General features: G+C 42.3%; 1 protein-coding gene across 1 annotated transcript; it reads right to left on the bottom strand.

The window, feature by feature from the left end:
- Window positions 1–26140, bottom strand: FBXO28 (F-box protein 28). Its single transcript, XM_032838709.1, has 5 exons — window positions 25843–26140; window positions 15312–15421; window positions 11475–11613; window positions 3970–4165; window positions 1–2214 (listed from the first exon to the last, which is right to left on the bottom strand). The coding sequence occupies exons 1-5, from the start codon at window positions 26107–26109 to the stop codon at window positions 1820–1822; spliced, it is 1107 nt and encodes a 368-aa protein (XP_032694600.1). The 5' UTR covers window positions 26110–26140; the 3' UTR covers window positions 1–1819.
- Between the last annotated feature and the right edge of the window lie 444 nt (window positions 26141–26584).

Here is a 26584-nt window from a genome sequence, read left to right as displayed (position 1 = left end):
TGTTTTTTGGAAATTGTTTATTTTAAAATTACCTTCCCAACAAACCATGAAAACACTTGGATGTTAGATGTTTTTTTTTTTTTTCTTCATTGAAAACATACTACATTGTAAATGGAGTTTCCAAGTCAGACAGAAAATTGATCAAAACCTAAGGACAGTATTATGGAAGGACAATATTAAAAATGGGTAAGAAAAAGCTTTGTTTGGTGAGATTAAAGGATGCATAACTGTGTCATGGTGGACAGGCAGAAAGGGTGGTAACCTTGTGCTTTTATTCAACTAAGGTACTTACCAAACCTTAGGTTTTTTGCAGGTGTCCAACTCCCACCTGGACAGGGGTAATTTTCTATATTACACCTAAACCTATTTTAAATAACTGAAGCCTACGGCAACAGCTGTTACGAGTTGATAAAAGAACTTATCAGTCAAATAATAACTACATAATTTAGTACATAAAATAAAACGAGGACAGTAAGAGCTGAAGGTCTCAAAAATATACAACTGGGGAAAGTAACCACTGTACACAATTTGGAGGTTGTTAAAGTGACCGCTTAGAAGGGTGAACAGTGCAAGACATGCTTTTCCAGTTATACGCTCAGAACAGGAGTGCAAACGAAATTAAAGCTTTTGTTTAAAGTTGTAGGAAAAGGAAAGCTTGAAATTAGTACTTAAAAGCTTCCCTCAGGTCATCCCCCAGAAATGAAATGATCGAAATGCTTTTTCATAGTTGGATTTTCTTCAGTGAGTTTTCTTTCAGTGGCAGAACTGCATCCTACAAGCTGGGTCCCCTGCTCACACCCGTGGTGATCACACGCTGATCCATGAACACACACGTGGTAAGGAAGGGCCACGACCAGTCCCCAGAGGTCCGACAATGACAGAGCCTGGCGTTTGGGGTTCTTGCCTTGGTTACTGTACCTGACCCCTACAGAGAACAGAGAAAGCGAAGGGCTTTAATGTTCCCTTGTTCCCCTAAAACTGGAGGACAAATGGACTAATTCCTCCCTGGAGGCAAGCTGCTGTGGCAGTGGAAGGTGTTAGGCGCTCAAATAAGCTAACGCTGCTCTAGAAGGTGGAGAAGTAGAGAAGTTCAAGGTCAATGCCAGTGCCAAGAGCTTTTTACGTGAGCTGACTAGGCGATGCGTGCATGCACCCATGCAAAATGCCGGGCGTGGCCCCAGAAGAGAACTGAAAACATGTGTAGAACAACTGGATAAGTCCCTTGCCAGTAGTTTATAAAAATATATAGTCAATCCTGTAGAGGCCCCTCTTACAGTCAACACTATGGAAGTCTGTTTTAGTTACCCATTACTTCGATACCAAAAAGCATTTACTACTTTTCAGACATTCCAGACAAAGGTCACTTATAACAAAAAGTCAACTTTTTTTTTTTTTTTTTTTAAACAAGATACTGTCCATTTAAAAAGTAGGTCTTTTCTTTCAAGTGAAACAGGACACTTTCTGTATTCAACTTAACTTCTAGTCTGTCCAGACTGGTTTGTTTCAGATCCTTCTGTAATGTGCATATATGCAGGAACAAATAAACTTACTTTTAAACGTTATCTGCACAGAAAAAAGTTAACTCCTCAAAACATGATAGGACAGGTCTGGTTAGTACAAATCTATTGCAAAGTAAAAAGACTCTGTGCATCGTTCAACCAGGAGAAGCGGGAGAAGACTGTCCCAACCGTGAGAGTTCAAGTTGAAGTCGTGTTCTGTCCAAAAGCCCAGAAGCCTCTGGGGTGTCCTGATGGGCGTCACTGCTTCGGCTGCTCAACTGCGTCTTCCTTTGGAGCTTGAAAGCCCCCCACCCCCAACTTTACTTTCTATTCCGAAGACGCTTCGATTTCCTAAGGGAGTCTATGGCTTCTGGTGCCTTCTTCCGTTTCCGAGGGGACTCCTCGTTCTGCCCAGCCCCTGAGGAGTTCCCCACCGCGCTCTCCATGACCTCCCGCAGTTTGCGCTCCAGCTCCGCCAAGCGTGCGTTCTGTTCGCCTATGATCTGGGTCTGCTCTAGCAGCTTCTGGTCCTGGTCCTGAAGCTGTTTCTGCTGCTCCTGCACTTTGGTGCGAAGCTCGGAAATTTCACGCCTGAGAACAGTCACGCCGGCACCGTTTGTCTTAACCTGCTGCTGGAGTTTGGTAACCTCTTGTCTTGAAGGGTTTTGCTTGGAGAAGAGCTGCATGGTTGTGAGGGCTGCAGAAGGTCCCGGAACTGCGGAGAAATGGTTTTAAATGGTCAATTAATCACTTAAAATGTCTCCCACTACTGGTAATACTTCATTAAACTTCTTTTGAAAAGGAACAGCCTTATAATATCACTTCTGATCATTTCCTCTTGGCAATCTACACCCGTCTTAACAGTAAATGAGTTTGAATTCTGATGGTTGGGTTCACGTGGCAAAGTATGGACTGCCGGGAAACGGACAAGGGCATTTAACGGAATAACCTTGTACTAACATAGTAGAAAACATTTTTAAGACCTACTAAGAAAACACAAGCAGTAAAATTAGAATAGGACTATTTTCTATCTTCTCTCACACAAGCAAATTTGAACATTTGAGTTAGAAGGCCTATCATGTTTTGAAGTTCTCTCCGCACTTAGTTCTATGCAACAGCTTCCATGTTAGCCAAACAGGAATACCACCAAAGAGTGGGTTTCGGCCCACATGATGATCATGAAGAATTTCCGATGTGATGTAGGAAGACGGCTTTGGAATCATTCTGTCTTAGGAATACTACAAAGGTAACATCGGCATAAAAATCACTATCATAAATAACCTCCCTTTAAAAAAATGTTATCTCTTAAAGGTTTTCTGAAAGGACTGGATGGATCCATTCCTACCCTAAACCCGCCACGACATACATATAAATAATATCTTCCTGGACGGATGCATTGTTCCTTCTCTCTCTGCTTACCTTTATTTAATTTCCACAAACACAGCAAGGCTTAGATCAATTCCTACCTCTTGTGAACTCTCAGTCAACAATGGTTCTAGCTTCCTTAAGATCCTGTCTCTGTTACTCATTTGGCATTTCAAAGGACCCTTCTTTAAAATGTTTCTCTTACCAGTGATAATTTAATTTCGAGTCTGGATATGTCTTACCTTTTGACATAGTAAGATCCTTGAGAGCAGACACCAAGTATTACACTTCCTTCCTTTTAGTCTCCACAGGACACAGTACAGTGCTGTGCGCGTAATAGGCACTCAATAAATAACTGATTAACGCTGAGATGCCACAGGCATTATGATTCAATTACAGCCAGCCGCTCGGTCACCCCACTGCGCACTCCAGGGAGATAACTCATCTGAACAGAACATGATGTCTTACTAAAAAAGGTTTTCCTGATTTAAACTATTTGTGAGAGTTGAAGATATTTTGAACAATTTTGTCTTTCAGTAGATAAGGGCACAAATCTCTCGGGTTGGATCTACTTCTGCAAAAGAGCTGCTAAAGAAGCAGCGGCAGGGCTCAAAGCAGCCTTACGTGGCCTGTCTTTTCAAGCAGTGGCCACTTTAGGGGACGAAATAATTAAGTGAATAATCTATGAAGAATTTTGGGGGTTTTATCTGGTATATTTCATTCTGTTTTAGCACCATGGATGTTAACTAGTCAGAAACATCAAAACAAAACAACAACAAAAGACACCCCACAAACCCCCCCAAACATATACATAGCTTTTTATCCAAAATTCTAAGTTATTGTATGTCAACAGTCATGGATATGTACAAAGATGCAGCCACTAGACTGTTCTTCAAAGTGTAGTTTAAATACTGCACAACGACAGACAAACATGCTCAACAGCAATGGATCGTTTACACAAGTGACGTCATTAAAAATCATGTTGCAGACACTATTTACAGACACAGGAAAGGTCACAATATACGACTAAGTGTGGGTGCGGGGAAGCAAGTTAGGGAACTGTGTATGAATGTTCCTTCACACTGAACATATCCACACGAGCTACCTGGAGGAGAGCCCATGAGCCTTCCGGACACGTCTGATCCTGGTAACTTCCTCTTCAGAATGGGCACGATCTTCTCATCAAAGTACTCCATCGCCATGGAGGAGATATCCCTTAGCTCTTGAAGTACTTCATGAGCTCGCTGAGGGGCTCTGGTGGAATTGACGTATCTCAACACTCGATAAATCTCATCAATCACCTACAATAAGGAGGTCTCATTAGCACTTTCGATTTTCTCTTTAAAAGAAAATGGCTCGACAGGGAGAGAGGAGACGATGCCGTCTATACCGCATGGCTTTGGGCTTGTCATAAGCCTTCATGTGTTTCATATGCACATTTATTAAGATTTTCTGCATCAGGTGCTGAGGCTAAGGAATCAGGATGAATAAAATACAACTCTTGCTCCAAAGGAAACCAGAGGGCAACAGACACGGAAATAAGTGGTAGGAAAAGGGACATACAAGCCGCTAGAGAAACCAGAGGACTGAACTATGACGCTGAATCCTGTCTGTGGAGAGGGCTAGAGGAATTGACCCAAATCCACTTCACTCCAGCCTGAGGGTTTCCCAAAGCCCCAGGAACCCAGACAGATTCCTGCTCTGGGACCAGGCACTCTGTCCTCGGAGCTTTCATTTCTCTTCAGACTTGCTATGGACTGGGATGAGGTCTCCTCGGATTCCCCTCTCCCACTATCAGCAAAGAGTAGTGAGAGGCCCCTTTTCGCTTTAAGGGTAACTGCAATGGGAAACACAGGCGTAACATACGTGGGGGAGAGAAAGTTCTGACCATCCTGGTTCCTAATCCTCTTGCTGGAATGGTAGCTGAACCTGCCTCAGCTCTAATCCCTACAACTGATACACTGTGCTCCTGTAAACTGACTTGTACCTTATCTTTACTGTTTTTGGTCTTTGAGGTAATAGTGTGAAAGCAAGGTCTCTCTCCATTTGCTCAAGTCTTCCATTAGGAAAGGTAACATGTTACAGTTAGATTACGTTAGTCAAGTGGAATAATCCATGTTTTCAATAAAATTAAAACCATTCTCTTAATTCTTTCCCAAAGTTATGAGCGAAGGACAGGATGAAGATGACCCACACAGCTTCTACCATTCAGAGGGACTGGTGGCACAATGTCATGTTAGGAAAACATGGTATCAACCCAATTTTCAAAATTATTTCACCCTCCAAATGGTTTTAATTACTTTCTGAAAATTACTTTAGCAGCAAGAATGTAAGGACATGATGAGTCTGGAGGTCTACTAGAGAGATCACAGGCCTTAGGCTGGTCCCTTAAAGTATTTCTAACAGTTCGTGATTTTTCTACTTCTCAGTAGATCATTCCTTCCATCTTTTTAATTTTTTTAAAGTTTTATTTATTCATTTTAATAATGTCTATATCCAACATGGGCCTCAAACCCAGGACCCAGGGATTACACACTCCATTGACTGAGCCAGCTGGGAGCCGTTGGTCACTCAAAGTTTTTATAGCTTTCAAATATGCTGCATGCTGAACTCCTCCTGAACCTGAGGTGATAATATTTTACAAAGTATAGTACTGACCCAAATATGATGCTTCTCTAATGCTCTAAGCTCATGTTAAAACTGGCACCACTGGGGTGCCTGGGTGGCTCAGTTGGTTAAGCCTCTGCCTTAAGCTTAAGCTCAGGTCATGGTCTCAGGGTCCTGGGATTGAGCCCTGCATTGGGCTCTATGCTCAGCGGGGAGCCTGCTTCCCCCTCTTTCTCTGCTTGCCTCTCTGCCTGCTTGTGATCTCTGTCAAACAGATAAATAAAATCTTAAAAAAAAAAAAAACACCCCAAAACCAGCACTGTAATAAATGACATACACAAACACGACTGAAGTATGTGGACTATTAAGAGAATTTCTATCTTGTGTAATCTAATATTGAGCAAAGTTCCTACTAGAAAACAGAACTTTGATGTCCTCATTTTTTCTCATATTCCATCTTTTTGTTCTACTTGAAATTTTCTTAACTTTCCCCTCTACCCCTTTTATTTAATTAAATGCCTTTTCTATATTTAAAAAATATAAGTGCACTTAAAAAAATTTCTGATTATTTCTATATGGCACGTGTTTGACTCTATCTCTAATGATTCTCTGTGTTCTGCTCCTATTTAAGAACCTCAGTCGTTAAGCATCTGCCTTCAGGTCAGGTCATGATCCCAGGGTCCTGGGATCAAGCCCCATATCAGGTTTCCTTCTCAGCCTGCTCGGAAGGAAGGTTGCTTCTCCCTCTTCCACTCCCCCACTTGTGTTCCCTCTCTTGCTCTGTGTGTGTGTGTGTGTGTGTGTCTCTGTCAAATCAATCAATCATTAAAAAAAAAACCCCAAAACACACAGACAGCTCACCAGAACCTCTGTGCTTAACCCAGAGGGCAGGTGGGGTGGGGTGTAGAGGAGAAGGGAGGGGTGGGGATGAGGGGAGGGGAGGGGCAGTGTGACAAGAAAGCAGGGGAGGGGAAGAGGGGAGCAGGGGGGGGGGTGATGACAAGGGGGGGGTGGGGGGGACACTGGGAAGGGGGATGGCTGCAAAAGTCAACGCAAGAACAGATTGATTTTTCTTCATTTTAAAGGTTCAGGGACTGTATATATTTATTTTGGGGCCAGCACAGTAAAAAGAAGAAATGTGCCCAAATAGAACTGATTCTAAGAATGTCTTCATATTAAAATCAATTTTAAAAGAAATAAAAAACACAACATTCTGGAAACATTCAATAAACTCAAAGAATATTTCTCAAAATAAGGGACCCATGTTCTTCAAAAGCAAAGGAAGCCCAGGAACTATTCCGCATTAAGGAGGTTACAGAGTCCAGCGTGACTGCAGACTGGGTTCTGGACTGAGAAAAAAGTCTCTAGGATGAGTATCACTATCAGCGGTGAAATGTGATGTGGGCTGTCAGTGAGAGAGGCCATCGTAGCAAACTCACATTTCCTGATTTGGTAACTGTGCTGCGGCTCAGTTAGAGAATGCCCTTATCTCAGGAACTACATCAGAATATTTAAGAATAAAGGGTCATGGTATCTCCACTATTCTGAAATGGTTCAGAAGAAATAAAACATAGAGAATAAAAGCAAACGGGACAGAAGGTGATAATGCGGGATCTGGATAAAAGACGTATGGGAGATCCTTGTACTATTCTTGCAATTTCTGTGCAAATGTGAAATTGCATCAAGACAAGAAGTTACCAGAAAAAAAGAAGAGACAGCAAAATGCCACACCTCTGTTCCTCCCGCCGCCTCCCTGGCCCAAACATGAAAAACCAACTAACAAAACCCAATTCTCGGATTTTTAGTTTGTTCAGGGAAATCCTGCCTTGTGACCCTGCATAATCATTCACACTGAAAATCCTGACTTTTGGGAACCACTGGGTTTCAGTGAGCACAGAAGCGTTATCAGAGCCACTGGTAAGGCCTTAATTAACAGGGTCTTACCCATGTTTTTCTTCACTATTCCATTTCCCAGAACCGTCAGTTGGCCTCTGTTCACTTGTGTGCTTCGGTATGTGTGAACTGCCAACACGGATGCTGAATTTTTTGTACAAAGTGTGACTTCTGTCAGAAGAGTTGAAAAATACCAATACAGTGGTCAGGGTCGGCAGCTGGGGCCCTACTGACCTGCAGCTGTTTCTGTTCCAATGTTTCACCGGAACACAGGCACATGCCTCTATTTCCCCCTGCTGTCCATGGCTGTTTCATGGAGCTGAGAGAGACCACGTGGCCTGCAAAGCCAGAGCTGCTTACTACCTGGCCCGTTATAGAAGGAGTTTCCTGATCTCGTTCCATGATCGACAGTGGCAAACTGCCAACCAGTCTGACTCTCTTTTAATGCCCTTGCGATCCGTACAGTCTCCCTGTCCAGAGACTCCATTTTAAACCCCTTCCGCGAGTAAGACCTGGTTTTTCACTCAGGAGGAGGGCAGTGACCTAGCTGTTTGGAGTTGGAGAGGGGACCTGTAGGTTTAAATCATTTTTAAGTACAGAGACGCGACCCACCCTCTCTCGTTAGTCCCACTCGCACTTGGAGCTTTCTAGAGGCCAGCTGTGCAGACCACGCTGCCTCCCAGCTCTCCCACGGCCCATCTAGGCTTTAACCTCCTCAGCTCTGCTAAACCAGCTACCACTTCTCGTGTACTTTCCAGCTTCCAGAATTTTGTTGCTGCTGCTCTCCTGACTTCACTCTCATGGGTCTCGGTCTTTTTTTCCTTTTTAAAACTAGCTCCTTTACTGTAAGAACAAGCTTTGGGAGGAATCTGAGGTAAACATGCATTTAATCTGCCATCTTTAACCTACCATTTGCTTTTAAGAGTAAATTTGATTGCTCTTTCAGAGAATATTTAATTTTGAGAGGCGGAGGGAATCTTAAGATGGCTCTGGGCTGAGAATGGAGCCTGACATGGGGCTCGATCCCATGACCCTGAGATCACGACCAGAGCTGAAATCAAGAGTTGGTCACTTAAGCGACTGAGCCACCCAGGCACCCCAGAGAACAACTTTAAAAATGCTTTTTGCCCAAGTGTTAGTTTAAAATTCCAAAATTCTGTATGTATCAGGCATTCTAATTTAAACTATAATGTTGATATTACCCAGGTTCACTTAAGTAGCCTGTGAAAGAGTAATCTGTGAATGAAATATTTACTATAGACATGAATTCTACCAAAACCATAAAAATGAGTTCTTTTATGAAGTATGAAAATTCCTGAATTTTTAAAAGTTTTTATTTTAAAGATTTACCCATTTGTCAGAGAGCGAGTGAGAGAAAAAGAGCACAAGCAGGGGGAGGGGCAGGCAGAGGGAGAAGCAGGCTCCCCACTGAGCAGGGAGCCTAATGCGGGACTCGATCCCCATACCCCAGGACCATGACCTGAGCTGAAGGCAGACGCTTAACCTACTGAGCCACCCAGATATCCCAAAAGTTCCTGAACTTTTAAGTAAAATCCAGAAGCAGGATCTGCGGGAACACAAGAATAACCTAATACAGAAACCTTGTACCAAATCAAGATTATAGGTTACAGTGAGAAAGAATTATTATTTTTTAAAGATCTTATTTATCTGTCAGAGAGAGAGGGAGCAGCAGGCAGAGGGAGAGGGTAAAGCAGACTCCCCGCACAGCAGGGAGCCGAATGCAAGGTTCAATCCCAGGACCCTGGGGTCATGACCTGAGCCGAAGGCAGATGCATAACCGAGGGAGCCACCAAGTGTCCCTGAGAATTATTTTATAGAATGTACTCATTTAGGCATGTGAGGATTAAATGCCATGTCCTTTGGTTCTGAAGACAGAATGTGAGGACTTTTAGGCTGAGAAGTACAAAAGGGGAGAAATAAAAAAACAACCCCAAATTACAAAGTGTGTTAGGTTGGCAGTTTCGTTTTTGTCTAAGCAAGCTAAAAAGTACCAGCTACATGAAAATAAAAAGTAACATTCTGGGTGGTGCCTGGCTGGCTTGGTCGGTCAGTAAAGCAGACAACTCTTGCTCTTGGGGTCATGAGTCTGAGCCCCATGTTGGGCTCAGAGATTACTTAAATTAAAAAAAAAGAAAAAGAAAAAGAAAAAAAAGTAGTATTCTAAGGATACACAGTGTTTGTTGTTTTAGGCAAAATATAAGCTATGAAGATGGCACTTTTAAGAAACAAAGTTATTCAAGACGAATCCAACAAAAATCATTTGTTTTTTGCGGGGGGGGGGTATTTTTCAGGTTTACAGGAGAAAACTTTGATGAGTTTTTGTGAAGACACAGGTCCTATTAAGGAAGAATCAGCAGGCTGGTGCGAAGCTTCTGTCAAACCCACCCGCCAGCTGAGCCCTGGTGTTCTTACTAAGGGTACAGGGACAGACCCTCCACTGCCGTGTGGAAAGGAAAGGAGGCCATGCACATGAATGTGCTCTGAGGACAGAAGTGTTTCCTGCATCTAGCATGAGCGCAGTGACGAGGGAGAGGGAGAGCGACGGGTCTGGGTTAAAGGTGGGCCTGAGCATGAAACTCCTCCTTGACCGCTGTGCCGCTGAGGGCCCAGGAAGGGCTGCAGTGAGGAGCTGACCCGAGCTGACGCCCAGGGGCGCCTGCCGAGCCTTGACACCTTAACATATTCTCCATGGCGCAGTGGTTTTGTTATTTTGATCCTAAAATTAACGTGAAGAGTCAATAGAAACTTGCAAAAAACCAGCAGGACTCAACTGGATTTATTTGTTCAGACAGTCAAGACCAGCATTCCAATCACATGACCCTGCTCACCCAGAAAGACCCGCCCCTTCTGTAAAGGTCAAGTACTAGGCATCTCAGCTCTGAGGCCCGTATGGACTGAGCACACACTACTCCACTCTCGTTCGTAATAACTGGCTGAAGTGTTTCTGAGGTTATGAAAACTCTAAGATGCTTCTCAAATATTGACATTCCTAACAATGAGATATGCAATAAAAACCACGAGGCAGCAGGAGACAACCTACACTAGTTCCATGAACTTCCCAGATCACTTGAGAGATGAGGCCTGTACATGAAATCTGGATGCAATATGGAGTAAGAATCAGAATCACTTTTTAAAATTAAGCACTCCACAGAAGAATTTGTAGCTAACAGGAGGCAAGTGAGATATACTGAAGAATATTTCAAATAAAATAAGAAACAGGATCCCTCTCCATAAACATCACAGAAAACTGAAAATGGAGGAAATACAGAATACTGCCCTTGTTAAGTATTTACGGAAATAACCAAAAGAGAACATTCCAGTTTTTGTAGGAACTGATTAGTTCCGACCATGAGGGAATCTTTTGCTAGCATCAGCTAAGTACCAAAAGGACCTTTCAATCCACCTCTGCCTCTTCCACATACGGTATGAAGAGACTTCATCTGAATTTACTCTCCATTCAGGAAGCAAGATACCACACGCACTGAGGCAGTATCTTGAGTAGCACGTTGTGAACTTGGGGACGGTAAATATGCCACGACAGACTGACTTCTGGGTTCAGCAGCACTACTCCTGTGCTGCTATCCAGTAACTGTCTATTCTCGCTGAATCTGGAAGTATTTAAATTGTCTTCATGAAACGCTTCTCACACAAAACAAAAACCAGCTTGTCGCTCCTACTCCACCTCCCCCAAATTAGAACAATCCTGAAGGCAGGGACAGTACCTGACTTGTTTGCTGTCGATCTTAAACAAAGAGTAAAAGCCCACAAATGTGTTTTTCAGCAGGAACTCCGTTTTCTCTTCCTATTTATGGAAAGAGTTTGTTAACTGGAGTTGAGGATGAATTCCTAACAAGCTTTTCTAAAGAACAGCAGAGCATCTACTGTGTGTTTCGCAATGAGACTTTTAAACATGAAGGTCATGTACGGTATGGACTTATTATCAGTTATTGCACAGAAACTAAACAAATCCATTCACAGAAACTCATTCCAGAGAGACGGGTACAATTCTGACATTTAAACAATTGCTTAACAATAATATAACTTTAAGTAGTGCACTCCAGCTGTTTTGGGAAAGAAGTTCTATTTTACCTTTCCTGGGATGAAGCAACAGAGATTGGAATCCACATACTTCATGAAAGTCATGTTTAACAGTGAGAGCCTTGTTTCCACAGCAGCAAGGATGTCTGCGTGACGAGCTAACGAGTGGTTTCTTCTTTCCGACTCCCTCCTAGAATAAGAAAAAAAAGCAAGCATGAAAGAAATATTGTGAACTAAATGGTAAGCAGTGAAAATGACTTCCTGGGACCTCTTTTTTCTTTTTTAAAAGATTTTATTTATTTGACAGACAGAGATCACAAGTAGGTGGAGAGGCAGGCAAAGAGAGAGGAGGAAGCAGGCTCCCCGCTGAGCAGAGAGCCTGATGTGGGGCTCGATCTTGGGACCCTAGGATCATGACCTGAGCAGAAAGCAGAGGCTTAACTCACTGAGTCACCCAGGCGCTCCCTTCCTGGGATTTCTAACAGTCTAATATTTACCTGTGAATTTGATACCTACAATTGGGTCATGATTTAACCGAAATCATCAATGAATGTCCAAAAATCCCTGCCAAGGACTAGTACTCACTGATAAATTATGGGGGCGGTGTGTGTGTGTGTGGGGGGGGAGTCCGTTTTTTTGGTGTGTTTTGCTGTATCAAGCCTAATGGCCATTGGAATAAAAAAAAAATCAGAGAAATGGAAGAATTACACAGGGACATGTGAACAGGGGACATATGTTTTTACCCATAAAATCAGCTCACTTAAACTTCTATATAAATTTTTTTTTCAACTGTTTATTTATTTTAGAGAGAGAAAGAGAGACAAAGAATGGGGGTAGGGGCAAGAGAAATTTTAAGCGGACTCCGCGCTAAGCGGGGAGCCTAACATGTGACTCAATCTCACGACCCTGAGATCACGATCTGATCCAAAACCAAAAGTTGGTGGCTTTACTGACTGAGCCACACAGGCGCCCCTAGCTCACTTACACTTTTCAAGTGTTACTGAAAAATACTTCACATACAAAATTCACTTTGGAGGTGTGTGACTTCATGATTTCTGGTATATTTAGAGTTGTGCACCCACCACCACCATTTAATTTCTCAACGTTTCATGATGACCACAAAATGAAAGCCCGTAACTATTACCAGTCACTCCCATTCCCTAGCCCTTGGCAACCACCGGTGTACTTTCTGCTTCTACAGATCTGCCTGTTGTGGATATGGCAGGTAACTGGAGTCATAGGATATGTGGCATTTTGGGTCCGTCCTTGTTCACGTAGCACAGCTCTCAGGGCTTATCTATGTTGGAGCGCGTATCCAGGACTCCATTCCTCTCCACTGCCTGCTGATATTCTGTCATACAGACATGGCATCATTCTGAGGACCTGATCATCAGGTGATGACTTCTGGGCTGTTTCCACTCTCTGGCTATTGTGAATAATGTGACACAGAACACTCACGTACGTTTTTGGCATGACTGTATTTCCATTTCTTTTGCTATATACCTAGGAGTGTAGGTATATAGCATGACTGTATTTCCATTTCTTTTGCTATATACCTAGGAGTGTAGGTATATAGCAAAAGAAATGAAAGTATGTACGGAAATGGAAATACATATATTCTATGTATATAGAATATACGCTGGGTCATTTGTTAATTCCGTGTTTAGTCTTTTGAGGAACAAAGCGTTTTCTAAAGGGCGGAACCACTTTACAATCCCACCAGTAATTTATGATGGTTCTGATTTGGCCACATCCTTTCCAACGTTTTTTTGGTCTTCTTTACTCTGGCCATCCTAGTGGGTGTTGTGTGCCATCTGTGTTTTGATCTGCAGTGCCACCGGCTGGGGACCGCTGAGGTTGAACACCCTGCCTATGCTTAGCCTTCAGCTTCTCCTCTTTGGAGAAATGGCTCTTCAAGTCCTCTGCCCACTTTTAAACTGGGTTCTGTGTCTTTTTTATTGTTGAGCTCTATGAGTTCCGCATACTACGTGCATCGAGGTCCCTCACTGGGTATTTGAGCTGTTAACTCTTTTCTCCCCTCGTGTGGGCTGTCCCTTCACCATCTTGAGGTCATCCTCTGCAGCGCAAGTTTAAATTCTGAGAAAGTCCAGCCTGCCTACTCTTTTGTTACTCGTGCTTTTAGTGTCATAGCAAAGAAACCACTGCCGAATCCAAGTCCATGGAGGTCAGTACTGTTTACAGTGGAGCCCTGACACTCACACTTCGACTATAGTCCACTTTGAGTTAGTTTTTATAGATGGTATGAGGAAGGGGCCCAACTCCATTCTTTTGTATACAGACACCCAGCTGTCCTAGCATCATTTGGGGAAAGCATTATTCTTTCCCCCATTGAGCTGTCTTGGCATCTGGCTTGAAAATCAGCTCACTACATATGTAAGGGTTTCTTGTTTATCCTCCTGGTTCCACTCCACCTATGCACCCGTCTGTCTTTGTGCCCGCACCACACTGGTTTGATTACGGCAGCTTTGCAGTAAGTTTTGATATTGGAAAGGTGCAGGACTCTGTCACCTTTGTTGATCTTTCTTAAGACTGTTTTGATTAGGGGCGCCTGGGTGGCTCAGTGGGTTAAAGCCTCTGCCTTCGGCTCAGGTCATGATCTCAGGGTCCTGGGATCGAGCCCTGCACTGGGCTCTCTGCTCAGCAGGGAGCCTGCTTCCCCCTCTCTGTCTGCTGGCCTCTCTGCCTACTTGTGATCTCTAGCTCTGTCAAATAAATAAATAAAATCTTAAAAAAAAAAAAAAGATGGTTTTGATTATTCTGAGTCATCTGTATTTCTATAGAACTGTAGGATGAGCCTGTCACTTTCCGCACAAACCACAGCTAGGATTTTGACAGGGCTTACACTGCATGTGCACAACCACTTGGGGAGAACTGCCACCTTCAGAACAAAAGTCTTCCCATTCAACACCATTTAAGTCTCTTTCTATTTCTTTTACCAATGTTTTGTGGTTTTCAGCAGACCAGTCTTCTTTTGTTATAGTCATTACTAAGTATCTTATTCTCCTTGATGGTATTATAAATGGAATTTTTTTTTTTTTTTAAAGTAAGCTCTATGCTCAACAACCCAGAGATCAAGAGTCCCATGTTCTTGTGGCTGAGCCAGCCAGGCCCCTGCCCCCCTTTTCTGAGTCTAGTTGACACACAGTGCTACACTAGTTTCAGGGTACAACACAGTGCTTCAGCATCTCTCTAACTTATGCCATGCTCATCCCAAGTGTAGCAGACAATGCTATTATTCCGCCAGGGACTATATTCCCTGTGTTGTACTTTCTATCCCCATGACTTTTTCATTCTATCACTGGAAGCCTGCGAAGATCCCACTCCGCTTCACCCACCCTGCCCATCCCTGCATCCTGCAGTTAACTTGTTTTTGGATCGTTGGTTGCGAACACATACAATTATGCAACTCCTTTTCGCGCACTGATCTTGCACCCTATATCCCTGCTGAGTTTTTATGAGCTCTAACAATTACAGGACTCCTTATGCATATGATTATGTATATAGGAGATCTTGTCACCTCTGAAGAGAGAAAACGACTTCCTCCTTTCCAATCTGGAAGCCTTTTATTTCATTTTCTTGCCAAACTGCCCTGGCTAGAACCTCCAGTATAATGTTCAACAGAAATGGTTAGAGTGGGCGAACCATAGTCAAAATCACTTACTGTGATTTAGGTCCCTTCCCTATAAAAACTTGGAAACCATTTAATATGTAAACTTACCCAAATTAAAAAAACAAACCCAAAACAACAGGGGTGCCCCATGTCGGGTAGAGCCATTACTTTAAAAACAAAAATCCAAAAAACCCCAACCAAGAAAGAGAAAGAAAATTCCCACTTGTAAATTATTGCCAGCACTAGGCACAACGTACCTTGGAAGTTGTGCTTTAACTTGTTTCTGACATAGATTGTGGTATCTCTCGACTTTTAGAAATCCCTGATTCAACATTCTCTGGCAGACCAAGTCCATTCTTTTACAAACCTACAGGGAGAAAGAAGGAAAAGGGAGAATTTTAACAGATAAAACCCAAATATATAACAGACAATTAACTTAGACTCCTGTTAGCTGAAAGTTCTCTGTGCCAGTACTGTTCTGCAGTTTGCTGTCTGAATCTCTAAATCAGTACACATGGTAATACGTGTGGTGTATACTGAGGTGAACCCCACCTGCTTTATAACTCTCATGGCATTATGTTAAGAAATTTATACTATGTGTAGGCAAGGAATTTTACTTTTATTTTAGGTATTGGTGGAATGTTCTAAATGTATCCCCACTATTATGGTCAGAAAATGTAGTCCTGAAGATCAATAAAACAACATATTCAAAAAGTTTTTAATGGTTTGAAAAAAGAAAGTTCTCCAGTAGCTCAAAATGTGTATTCAAACTGAAGCCCAACCTCTCATAAAGTTTATGTGAGCTATAACCAGAATGAGAATTCTTACTTATTTCTATAAGCCAGGATTAACTACGGAAAGTTACTAAATACTGTCCTGTCTCCCATAATATCAAATATTTTAACATATGTAGCAGAACCTCGACTATTTTGAATCCTTAAGGAAAACTATGTTTTTATACAGTAAAAGCACAGGACCGGAAGTCCAACACCTGAATTTCAACGTAACTTTTATGTATTCTTGAGCAAGTCAGCTCAATAAAGCTGGAGCCAGCCTTCTGTACAATTGGATAGTACCTAACTCACAGAGGTAGCTTTAGGATTAAATGAAACAATACACACTAAAATCACTCTGATAAACTCTAAAGTACTCTGTAAAAATTATGTTAAATTGTTTAACTTAGTACTAACTGGAAAATGTTGCTCCAGAGATGCCGTATTTCTGAGAAATGCAGCATCTTTGTTATCTTAATAAAACCTGGGGCACAAAATCCTTTTGTTCTTCCATCCCTGAGGATTTTGCAGTGACTCGGAGGCATCACCTTGAATGTCAGTTCCCACTGTATAGGTGTGGATATTTAAAGTGCAAGACATTGAAATAAATCTAGATCAAGGCCAAGGCGATTAGGCGGGGGCTGTCCTATGCTTCTCTCTCTCATAGCACCCGGCACAAATGCTTGACAAATACTTGCTGAAACTGAAATGTTTGTTTTCTCTGAGAATACACAGACAAAAATTCTGGCAAACTGGATTGAAGCTAACGAAAGCTGTAATACTTATTACTTATTAACGAAAGCTTTAATACTAGAGTATTAAACACTATGTAGTTCTGAAATCAGAACACACTAAATGAAAGGTATTAAGGAAAACACTTCTTTTCCATTTGAAAATAAATAAAAACAACAAATTTTAAGTAATGAAACTAAGAGTAATTCCTAGTTATATTTTAGAATATGGTGGGATCTATTTCTAACTAAACCAAACCAGCTGTCAACAGTCAACATATGGTCAGTGTCTATTAAAAAATAACATTAATAGGGACGCCTGGGTGGCTCAGTGGGTTAAAGCCTCTGCCTTCAGCTCAGGTCATGATCCCGGGGTCATGGGATCGAGCCCCGCATCGGGCTCTCTGCTCAGCAGGGATCCTGCTTCCTCCTCTCTCTCTGCCTGCCTCTCTGCCTACTTGTAATCTCTTTCAAACAAATAAATAAATAAATCTTAAAAAAAAAGACATTAATAAAACCAATACATATAAACATAAATACATGTTAAAGTTTATTTATGTTTTTTAGTAATCTCCACACCCATCCTGGGACTCGAACCCATGACCCTGAGACCAAGAGTTGCACACTCCTCTGCCTGAGCCAGCCAGGTGCCCCAGTATAAATAACTTTTAAAGGAAAAATAACTCTTCAGAAAAAAAAGTATTTAGAGTTACATTTTTTGCAAATCTCTTTGATATGTGGTTTTATAGAACAGAAATAAACTGCCATATCTGCTTCTGTATCCAGTCTACTGAAGTATTACCTTAGACAGTTCGAGAAAGCACACAAGCACACATTTCATGAGTTATCTGTATGCTGACATCACATGTCACAGAGCTCCTGGAAAGCTCCACTGTCTACTTGTGAAAGGCAGAAATAACAACTTAAAACTATAATGAAAAGACTTCAGATCTTACAGACTCCCTGAAAGGGCCTTGGGGACTGCTCTGGGAGCCCAAGACTAAACCTTAAGAACCACTGTCCCACTCCTAAATAAACATTGTCACGAGTACTGGTACTGAGACTTTAGGTGAAATAAATATATATATATATATATGATCTACTTTTACTTTATTTTGTTTTTGTGCTGTTGGTCATTGTTTACTGAACACCCAGGAAAGAAAGAATACCAAATTAAATGCTGTTCTTTTCTTACAATATTGATTAATGCTTAAAATATTTTTGACCTCAGCTTTTGTGGTGCTGTTCTCATTTGTCTGTCTTTGTGACCTCCTGTTTTCCCAAAACTGATGGGAAGAAATTTTACTTTACTAGTTATTAAAATAGAAAAAAAAAATCCTAGCAATCTGGTCATTTATCCAAGACAGTAAAATAAAATTCTGGACTCTAATATACCAAGATGATGACTATGTCAAAAACGATCATGGCATTCAGAGATCAGCACAAATAGATACTTATCAACATACCAGGGAGCTCACAGAATACTAGTCTCCAGCGGAGACATTCAGTTTGGGCTCCTCTGTTACTGCTGTTCTAGTTAGAAGAGATGTGGTTTTTCTTTAATTATTTGAAGAGTTAAACTGCCATGTTTATCCTCTTCCATCATTTGCTAACCTAAGTAGTAATGAAATATTTTGTTCACTTTGTCTAGGAATCTTTTTTGATTTCTTGTGCCACCATGGTCCTACTTAACGACGCAAGACACTTATGCCATAGATTCGTGAAACCTGTAATTTTCCTGTGAAACCTAATCTTAGCGTCAAATCTCAGTTGATTCTAAGATGCACATCTTTCCAGATTTTAACATTTGACATCGGAGTGGTCTTACAATAACTGGCAGCATTTCTTTTTCAGAGGGCTGACAGGCTACGAAATATAAAAGGGTGGACTTCTTTGATTTTGTTTAAGATGCTGCAGAGACTTTAAGACATCACCAAATTCAATAAAAGCCCTTTGGAGAGGGGTGGGGAAGCACTGTCAGAATATACATACAAATTGATCAAGATGCATTCTGATTTCAAAAATCCTAAAACACGAAACTGTATCTTAGAATCCAGGAAAGGTTGTAATGGATTCGGATTTTTCATGTCCTTATTTAGTGCTCTACAGTTCTCAAATGAATTGAATACTTGATGCTTTTCTCCAATTAATCCAGAAGCTACTATCAAAGATTAGGCCACTTACCAATAACCCTCAAATTGGAAAGAACTTAAGACACCAGAAACTTTCCTTTCTTTTTACAGTGAGAACATGGAGGCCTTAAGAAATTATGTAATGTGTACAAAGTCAAACTACGCAGTGGCAAAAATGAAATTAAGAATTCAGGCTTCTAATTAGTATCTTTTTAAATTTAGTGATCTGCAGCTCTACAGAGTGAAATAATTATCCTAACAATTCTCAACTGATTGGTCTCAACTAACACTCTGCTGCTACAGAAAATGTTGGCACAAGTCTCAAGTAGGACTTCCCGAGGCAATATGAGATTTTAAGGACATTAGGGGTGTTCTCACCACACTGCTAAAGTTTAGAGAGATGGTGCTAGTCTATATCTTTCTAGAATTCTTTCAAAGTTCAAAAATCAGAAGTCAATTATGAGGAAACAATGAGACAAATATGCACTGTAGAACATTTTATAAGCCATCTGCCCTGATTCTTCGAAAAGCCAACTGCACGAAGAATGAAAAAAGTAGGGAGAATGTTCTAGATTAAAAAGACAAATGTGTTACTAGATTCAAAAGCCTTACCCCCCACCAAAAAAAAGCTCTAAGGACATTTTGGGGATAACTGAGAAATCAGAATATAAAATGTAATGTTAAATCCCTGGGAAGTGATAATACCATGATTACACAAGGGACAAAATGTCATTATATTTGCATTTTATTTTCAAATAGTTTAATGAAATAATCTGTGTGAAGGACATACAACACACACATTTAGAGAGGGAAAGAATGAGCATGTAAGTGAAACAGATAGAGCAGATGTGGCAAAAAGTTAATGATGAGTGATAAAATCACTTAAAATTCTGTCTATGTGATATGGATTGTCTAATATATAATACCATATACAGAGAGACACAGAATTAATTATCTGTAGGTAGAATTACAACAAATTTTAAGACTCTGAACTATAGGAAACAAACCAAGGGTTGCTGGAGGGAATGTGGGGGGGATGGGGTAACTGGGTGATGGAATTAAGGAGGGCACTTTATGGAATGAGCACTGGGTGTTATATGCAAACTGACGAATCACTAAATTCTACTCCTGAAACTAATAATATAGTATATGTTAACTCAATAGAATTTAAATCAAAAAATTAAAAAAAAAAAAAGAATTACAACAAATTTTAAATTATCTGGGTATCCTCCTTAGATGTTCATTTGGAAAGAAAATGTAAATTTATTTTATTTTTAAAGGTTTTTAATTATTTATTTGAGAGAGAGTCAGAGTGAGAGAGATCACAAAGAGAGAGGGAGAAGCAGACTCACCACTTAGCAGACAGCCTGATGCTTGATCCCAGGACCCTGAGATCAGGACCCAACCCAAAAGCAGACACTTAACTGACTGAGCCACCCAGGTGTTCCTAAAAATTTATTTTAATATTAGCCTGAGCAAAACAATTAGGAAGAAAAGCCTGTTTCCAGGATTTCTATAATACAGCCTAGAAGCCAAATAGAACCGCTTTTCTGATTATTCTGGTTTTCACTATCTGTAGCATCATTCTCTTCATTAATACAGGAATGGAGGGTTGCTTACAATGGAGCCTGATGCGGGGCGCCTGGGTGGCTCGTGGGTTAAGCCTCTGCCTTAGGCAGTTCATGAATTCAAGGTCCTGGGATGGAGCCCTGCATTGGGCTCTCTGCTCAGTGGGGAGCCTGCTTCTCCCTCTCTCTCTGCCTGCCTCTCTACTTGTGATCTCTTTCTCTGTCAAATAAGTAAATGAAATTAAAACAAAACACAACAGGGCGCCTGGGTGGCTCAGTGGGTTAAGCCTCTGCCTTGGGCTCAGGTCATGATCTCAGGGTCCTGGGATCGAGTCCCGCATTGGGCTCTCTGCTCAGCAGGGTGCCTGCTTCCCTCTCTCTCTCTGCGTGCTTCTCTTGTCTACTTGTGATCTCTGTCAAATAAATAAACAAAATCTTTAAAAACAGAAAACAAAAAACACAACAATGCAGCCTGACGTGTTAATGCAAATGGCTACTTACTAATTCCACAGGACTTTCCCATCACCATATCAATTTTCATTCTCATTATAAGAATTTTTCTAGTGACCCCAGCTTCTTAAAATGGCCTTAAATTTAAAAAAATTCTACTCTCCTCTGTTTGAGGTAAATATGAAGCAGCGCATTTTCCATATACAGAAAACACATTTATTTCACAATGACATTTATTTTCTATCCTTTACTTGGAGCAGTGCAGTGTTTTTAAGAACTACTTCATTTACTCAACGAATGCTGAGTACTCACATTGTATCACAGACTTTGGAAGGTCATTGGGATTCCTGATAAAAGGGAACAAGGAGCCTAAATTCACTGTGGAACTGGCCCCTCCAAAGACAATTCCAGTAGAATCCGTAAGTATAACCACTTGCCTGGGAACTCAGAAGTACTACCCGGTGAGGGTCACAGAAGAGTCACAGAGGCTTTACTGAGGCCCTGACACTTCAGGTGTATTCTGCAGGTACAGATAGGTTCTAGGAAGGGAGACCAAGGAGAGGCTGCAGGCAGAGGCAGCCCCAGCTGTGAGAGGCCTAGCATGTCTGGAAACACAACAGCTTGATGATGCCTGTTTCCAGCAAGCTTAAGTCCAAGATGCTAGGTGGTTGGGAGAAACCTCAGTTAGGGGCTATCTTTAGCTCCAAGTCTCAAACATCATGAGCACAGGCCATCCCACTGCTCTGCTGACCAGGGTATGCAAGTGCATCTTGTTAGGAGGCGATGATGGTGTTAAGAGGTGGAAGTTGTTTTCTAACATCCTTCCTTACTTCCCACAGCAAAAGGTATCAAAGCTGTAGGTCCTCAAAAGTTTCTTAAACCTGGCCAGTCTGAGCACTTAAAAAAAAAAAAAGTGGAAAGGGGAGAGTTGAGCACCAATCTAGGACATCTGACACTTCAGACAATCACCTCATGGCTCTAATCACAGTCACCCTGCTCCAATCACTTCACTACATAGACTTCATTTCTTTTCTGCTGGGAATGTTCTCTCACCTTTACTAAAGATAAACTGGATAAAAACTCATTATCTTGAGGAAGTCCCTCTGATTAAATGCTTCTGATTAACCTCAACCTCAACTGTCCTGTATTTCTTATCTTTGCATTTGTTATCCTGGTGCGTTCTAAGTGTGCTCAAGGAAGGTGTGTCCATTCTGTCCTCATGATATTCTGGGCAGGGTTACTGGTTGAACCCCTTCATTTTTGGATAGAATCTGCAGGAAAAAATGAACTGTCTCCTAAATATTATACTCTCCAACCTGTACTCAAGTATCTGTTAGTAAAAATAACCCAATGAGGAGATGGTGGGGGAAAAACCAGAAATCATCAATGCAGAGATTATATTCTCCATAACAATGCAGCAAAGAGCTGTGGTTCTCAAAGTGTGGTCTAGGTACCCCTGGGATTCCCAAGATCCTTTTTTTTTTTTTTTAAATTTTTAATTTTTTATCCCAAGATCCTTTTGAGAGTCTGTGGGGCCAAACTAGTTTCATAAATCGAAGACGTTATTTGCCATTTCTACTCTCATTCCGCCATAATATACAATGGACTTTTCTAGTGGCAACACAACACATGACAACATTTTTCTGGCAACTAATGAAGAATATACTGTCTCTTCCTGTGTCTTCTAGAATTTTCTAAGGTAAGCTCTTAGGGTCTTCAGTAACTTAAGAGTATAAAGATGTCCTGAGGTTTAAAAAAAAATTAAAAAAAATTGAAAACTACTGGCACACAGCAAGAGATGTAAGGAAGACAGCGTGCCTATTAAAAAAAGAATAATGGTTTTGGGGCGCCTGGGTGGCTCAGTGGGTTAAGCTGCTGCCTTCGGCTCGGGTCATGATCTCAGGGTCCTGGGATCGAGTCCCGCGTCGGGCTCTCTGCTCAGCAGGGAACCTGCTTCCCTCTCTCTCTCTCTCTCTCTCTGCCTGCCTCTCCATCTACTTGTGATCTCTCTCTGTCAAATAAATAAATAAAATCTTTAAAAAAAATTAAAAAAAAAAAAGAGTAATGGTTTCTCATTTTCCTACCAATCAACGTTCTCTAAAATTTTCTAATATGTTTGAACAAAAGATATAAAAGGAACTATAAATGGGTAACAGATTTAACTAGCTACAGTGCTCTGAGAAGTATCTCAGGATGAAAGTATATATGTATTTTGTTACCTACCAGAAAATTTCATTCCACATAATGAGCAAGACTTCTGAATTTAACCTTCAGTCATATTTATGTCCTGAACCACTAATAGGATTCCATTAAATTTATAGGAGCTCAAACCATACAGGAAAAAATGTCATAGGATCCCTCTAAAACAGCTTTTAAAAAGCCTTCCATATTCATTTTTCTGTGATAACACTATGCTCACAAATCAAAGTCAAACGCTCAAACTTGGTTTAGATACACACCTGAACTGGGGGTAGGACCTCACTTCTTAACCTTTGCCACTTGTTTCAAAAACTCTCACCCCATCAAGAGGGCCTAGGTGACAGTCTAATGCTGTATCAGCACAAATTTGTCTGATTTACTGAAAAAAACAACTCAAAGTACAACTTTTATCACTTCAAAAGCTGTGTTCCATCAAATAATCTAAAATACACTGGAAGAGTTAAGTATTTAAAGCACTATTTCTGTGTAATCAAGATTTCTAGGCTCTGGATACATTTTTGGAGCATCAATGGCAGGAAAAATGAACAAACAAACCAACAATTCAGTAAGGCATTTGGATAATCCCTTGGAAAGAACTGGAGAGTCAAATTTCAATTATTCATGGCAACACGAAGCAAAGACTACCATCAACTAAACTGCACAACGAACTGAAAAATGTTACGTTAGCAATCTCAACCAAGAGCACATCTTTTAAAGAAAATACAGAGTAATGAGTACATGGCTTATGTGCCTGTCTTCTAATTTAGGTGCTAACCACAGTTACAACTGAGTTCCTAATAAGTCAAGTAAACTGGAGAGAAAAAAAAAACTGAAACATCCAAACAATACATACACTAGTTCATCAACCACTGATCTGTTGACATTTAGCTTCATGGAAACTAATTCTATTCTTAATTAATATCACTCTCTTCCAAGCATATCCAGCCTAATCCCACTAAAAAAAAATACTTAAAATGAAAGGAGCTGGATAATGTGTACTCCAGATAGCAGCATACGTACTAATGTTCCTTGATTTTTTTCTGGCAAAGAGCCCTTTAGATATAAGGAAAGCAGGAACCAGGCACAGTTTCTACCCTGCCAATGTCATTAAGAGGCCACAATTAAATTAATGCTGACATCTAGTGGCAAGAAAAAAATCTTTCTTTTATAATGCTACCTGAATTGTACCTTATGACCCCAAACTGATCAATCTGAAACGAAAGACATTTCCAAATAACCACAAAGGATTATCCACTTAATCTACAAATTATCTATTAACCTTAAGCAAACAAAAGAATAAGAAAATAGTTCATTACTAAACCAGAGGGGAAAGACCCTCTCTGGGACATAAAATTGACTGCAGAATCTTTTGGGGGGGGGGCACAGGGGATGGTAAGGGGCTCCTTATGAAAAATCTGTTTGAAACCACAAATCTGTACCCTAAAAGGCTAGAAGAGATGACTGCTTTAAAATTAAGAATGCAACTGAGTATTTCACTTGAAAGAGATGTCATTCATTAATAAACAGTGGGATGTCCAAAGAAGCTAGTTTCCCCCCCAAAAAATGTTTTTAATTTTTAAAAAGGTAAACGACTGACAAATGAACAAAAAAACCAGTGTTCCCCAACACTTACAAAACAGAACTGTGAATACTCCAAGCTTTACAAAGCCATTGTCTGGCTGAGAGGCTCAATTCAATCAAATGTTATGCCCAATTTCCAGACACTGTGAACATACAGCATGAATCTTGAGCAAACACCACCCTTCATAAAAATCGGAAGGACTATTTAAGATTCTATACGGAATTCTAGGATGACATGTTTGGGGAATGCAGGGACAATCAATTTTGATAAACGATTTTTCAACTGAAGAATCTTCCATTCTGCAGACTGGCGTGGTAGAACTGCTGGGCTGACTAGAAAAGAAAAACCTGGTCATCAGTTTGAATCAAAATTAATAAACTTTCTTTTAAAAGTATGATTTCCTTTCCAAAACGCAATTAGAATCAAATTTAAACTGGAGGTGTAAACCTAAAATGTGGCACACGAACGAGAAAATGCTGTACACACTACATTCAGAAATATGTCTTTGTCCTCTTAAAAACAATCCCAAGCAGATTGAGCTCCTACACAGAGTCGGCACAGAGTCCCTTCAAAATGTCCACCTCCTTCAATTTCCTTCCCACTTAAAGATAAATTCCCCGACAGGAAGCCAAAGATCTTAACTGAACTAAGACATTCATCAAACCTTCAGTCCACGCTGTGGAGCGAGGTAAATTCCTCCTTTCTATAAATCACTGAACTACTGTGATTTGAAGCTGGTGGGTGGGCTTAAGTCACTAGTTAGAAAATGAACTGCAAGAGAAACCAACCCTGTCCAGGGGCGAGGTGCTCCCCGAGGGTGGGAAGTGTCGGGGCGAGGCCGAGCCGGACGCGCTCTCGGTGGGCTCTACTTTACTGGTCACCTGGGGAGCTGGGGCCACCAAATGGCGTTCACGCCCCTCGGAGCCCCCACCGCGTTTGGGGAGGCCTCCCCGACCCTACTTCATCTTCTCCAACCGGGAAACCTGGGTCGGGATTGGGGGGGAAGTGGGGGACACAGTGCGTGATTTCTGCGGACCGACCAAACCTGGCTGGGCCCGGCCGGGGGCTGGACGCTGGTGCACAAAAGGCGGCGACCCGAGCCGCGAAGCCGGCGCTCGGGCCCGGCGGCGCTGGGACGCCCAACTCCAGCCGCCGCCCCGCTTCCGGGCCGGGGCAGCGAGCCCCCTAGCTCCGCGGCAGGAAGGGGAGGAGGGATGACCCCGCCGCCCGGCGCCGGGACTCCGCGTCCTGGAGCCGGCTGCGGCTCCCTCCCCGGGGGACGCGCTCCCCTCTCCGCCCCTCCCCAGACCTCGGCCGGCGGAGGGGGCGGCGGGGGTCCCGCGGGGGCCTCACCAGGCGGAGCTGACTAATTTCGTCGTAGGACATAAAGCTGAGGATGTTCTCGATGGCTACGATGGGCAGCGCCACCAGCGTGTTGTTTTGAGGCAGCTGGTCGGGAGCCAGCGCCTGGGCTGGGGGCGCCTGGGAGCCCGGCTGCGGGGCCGGGGGCGGGGGCGGGGGGGGGAGTCGCTGGGTAGAGCCGATGGCCGAAGAGGGGCCGCCGTCGCCGTGGCCACCGCCTCCTTCCTCAGCCATCCGCTCCTCCGACGCCGCCGCCATCTTGGGGGTTTGATTCCTTCCCCCCGCTGCAAGGGGACTAGGGCGCTTCCGGTACGTCACTTCCGCCTCGGGCAGCCGGGCGGGGTCCCGGAGGGGTGGAGCCTGCGCGGTGGCCTGCGGCGGAATCCGCTTGAGTTGCGGTTGGTCCCCGTGGCGGTGCGGCCAGGGGGTGTCTTTCCCGGGAAGGCGATCTTTGGAGGCTCTCTGACCCGAGGCCGGCAGGGACCGGAGGGCGAGGGAGCCCTGTCGGTTAGAGTGCAGTCCGCCGGTGCGGTTTTCTTGGCGCGCCTCCTGACACGGGGCGGGGAGAGTAGTGTTGCCTTGCGGGTGTGGACGCGTCGTCGTTTGTGGAGAATGAGGTAATGGTACCTTTAGGCGAATGACGAGGAGTGAAGTACTGACTAAAGCCACCGTGTACAGGGACCTTGAAAACTTCATGCTAAAAGAAAGAAGCCAGACCCAGAGGACAACATTG

This window comes from Lontra canadensis, unplaced genomic scaffold, assembly GCF_010015895.1.
Source record: "Lontra canadensis isolate GAN:19392208 unplaced genomic scaffold, GSC_riverotter_1.0 scaffold106, whole genome shotgun sequence".
NCBI lineage: Eukaryota > Metazoa > Chordata > Mammalia > Carnivora > Mustelidae > Lontra > Lontra canadensis.
The sequence above is the reverse complement of the archived record's forward strand: the minus strand, read 5'-3'. Positions and strand labels throughout refer to the sequence as shown.

Bases quoted from the DNA above. Each gene is read 5' to 3' on its own strand.
- FBXO28 (XM_032838709.1), bottom strand. From the start codon at position 26,109: ATGGCGGCGGCGTCGGAGGAGCGGATGGCTGAGGAAGGAGGCGGTGGC. The intron at 4,166-11,474 runs GTAAAATAGAAC...TCCTTATTGTAG, and splicing joins GTTGCTTCATCCCAGGAAAG to GTGATTGATGAGATTTATCG. The intron at 2,215-3,969 runs GTAGCTCGTGTG...ATTTCTCCGCAG, and splicing joins GCTCATGGGCTCTCCTCCAG to TTCCGGGACCTTCTGCAGCC.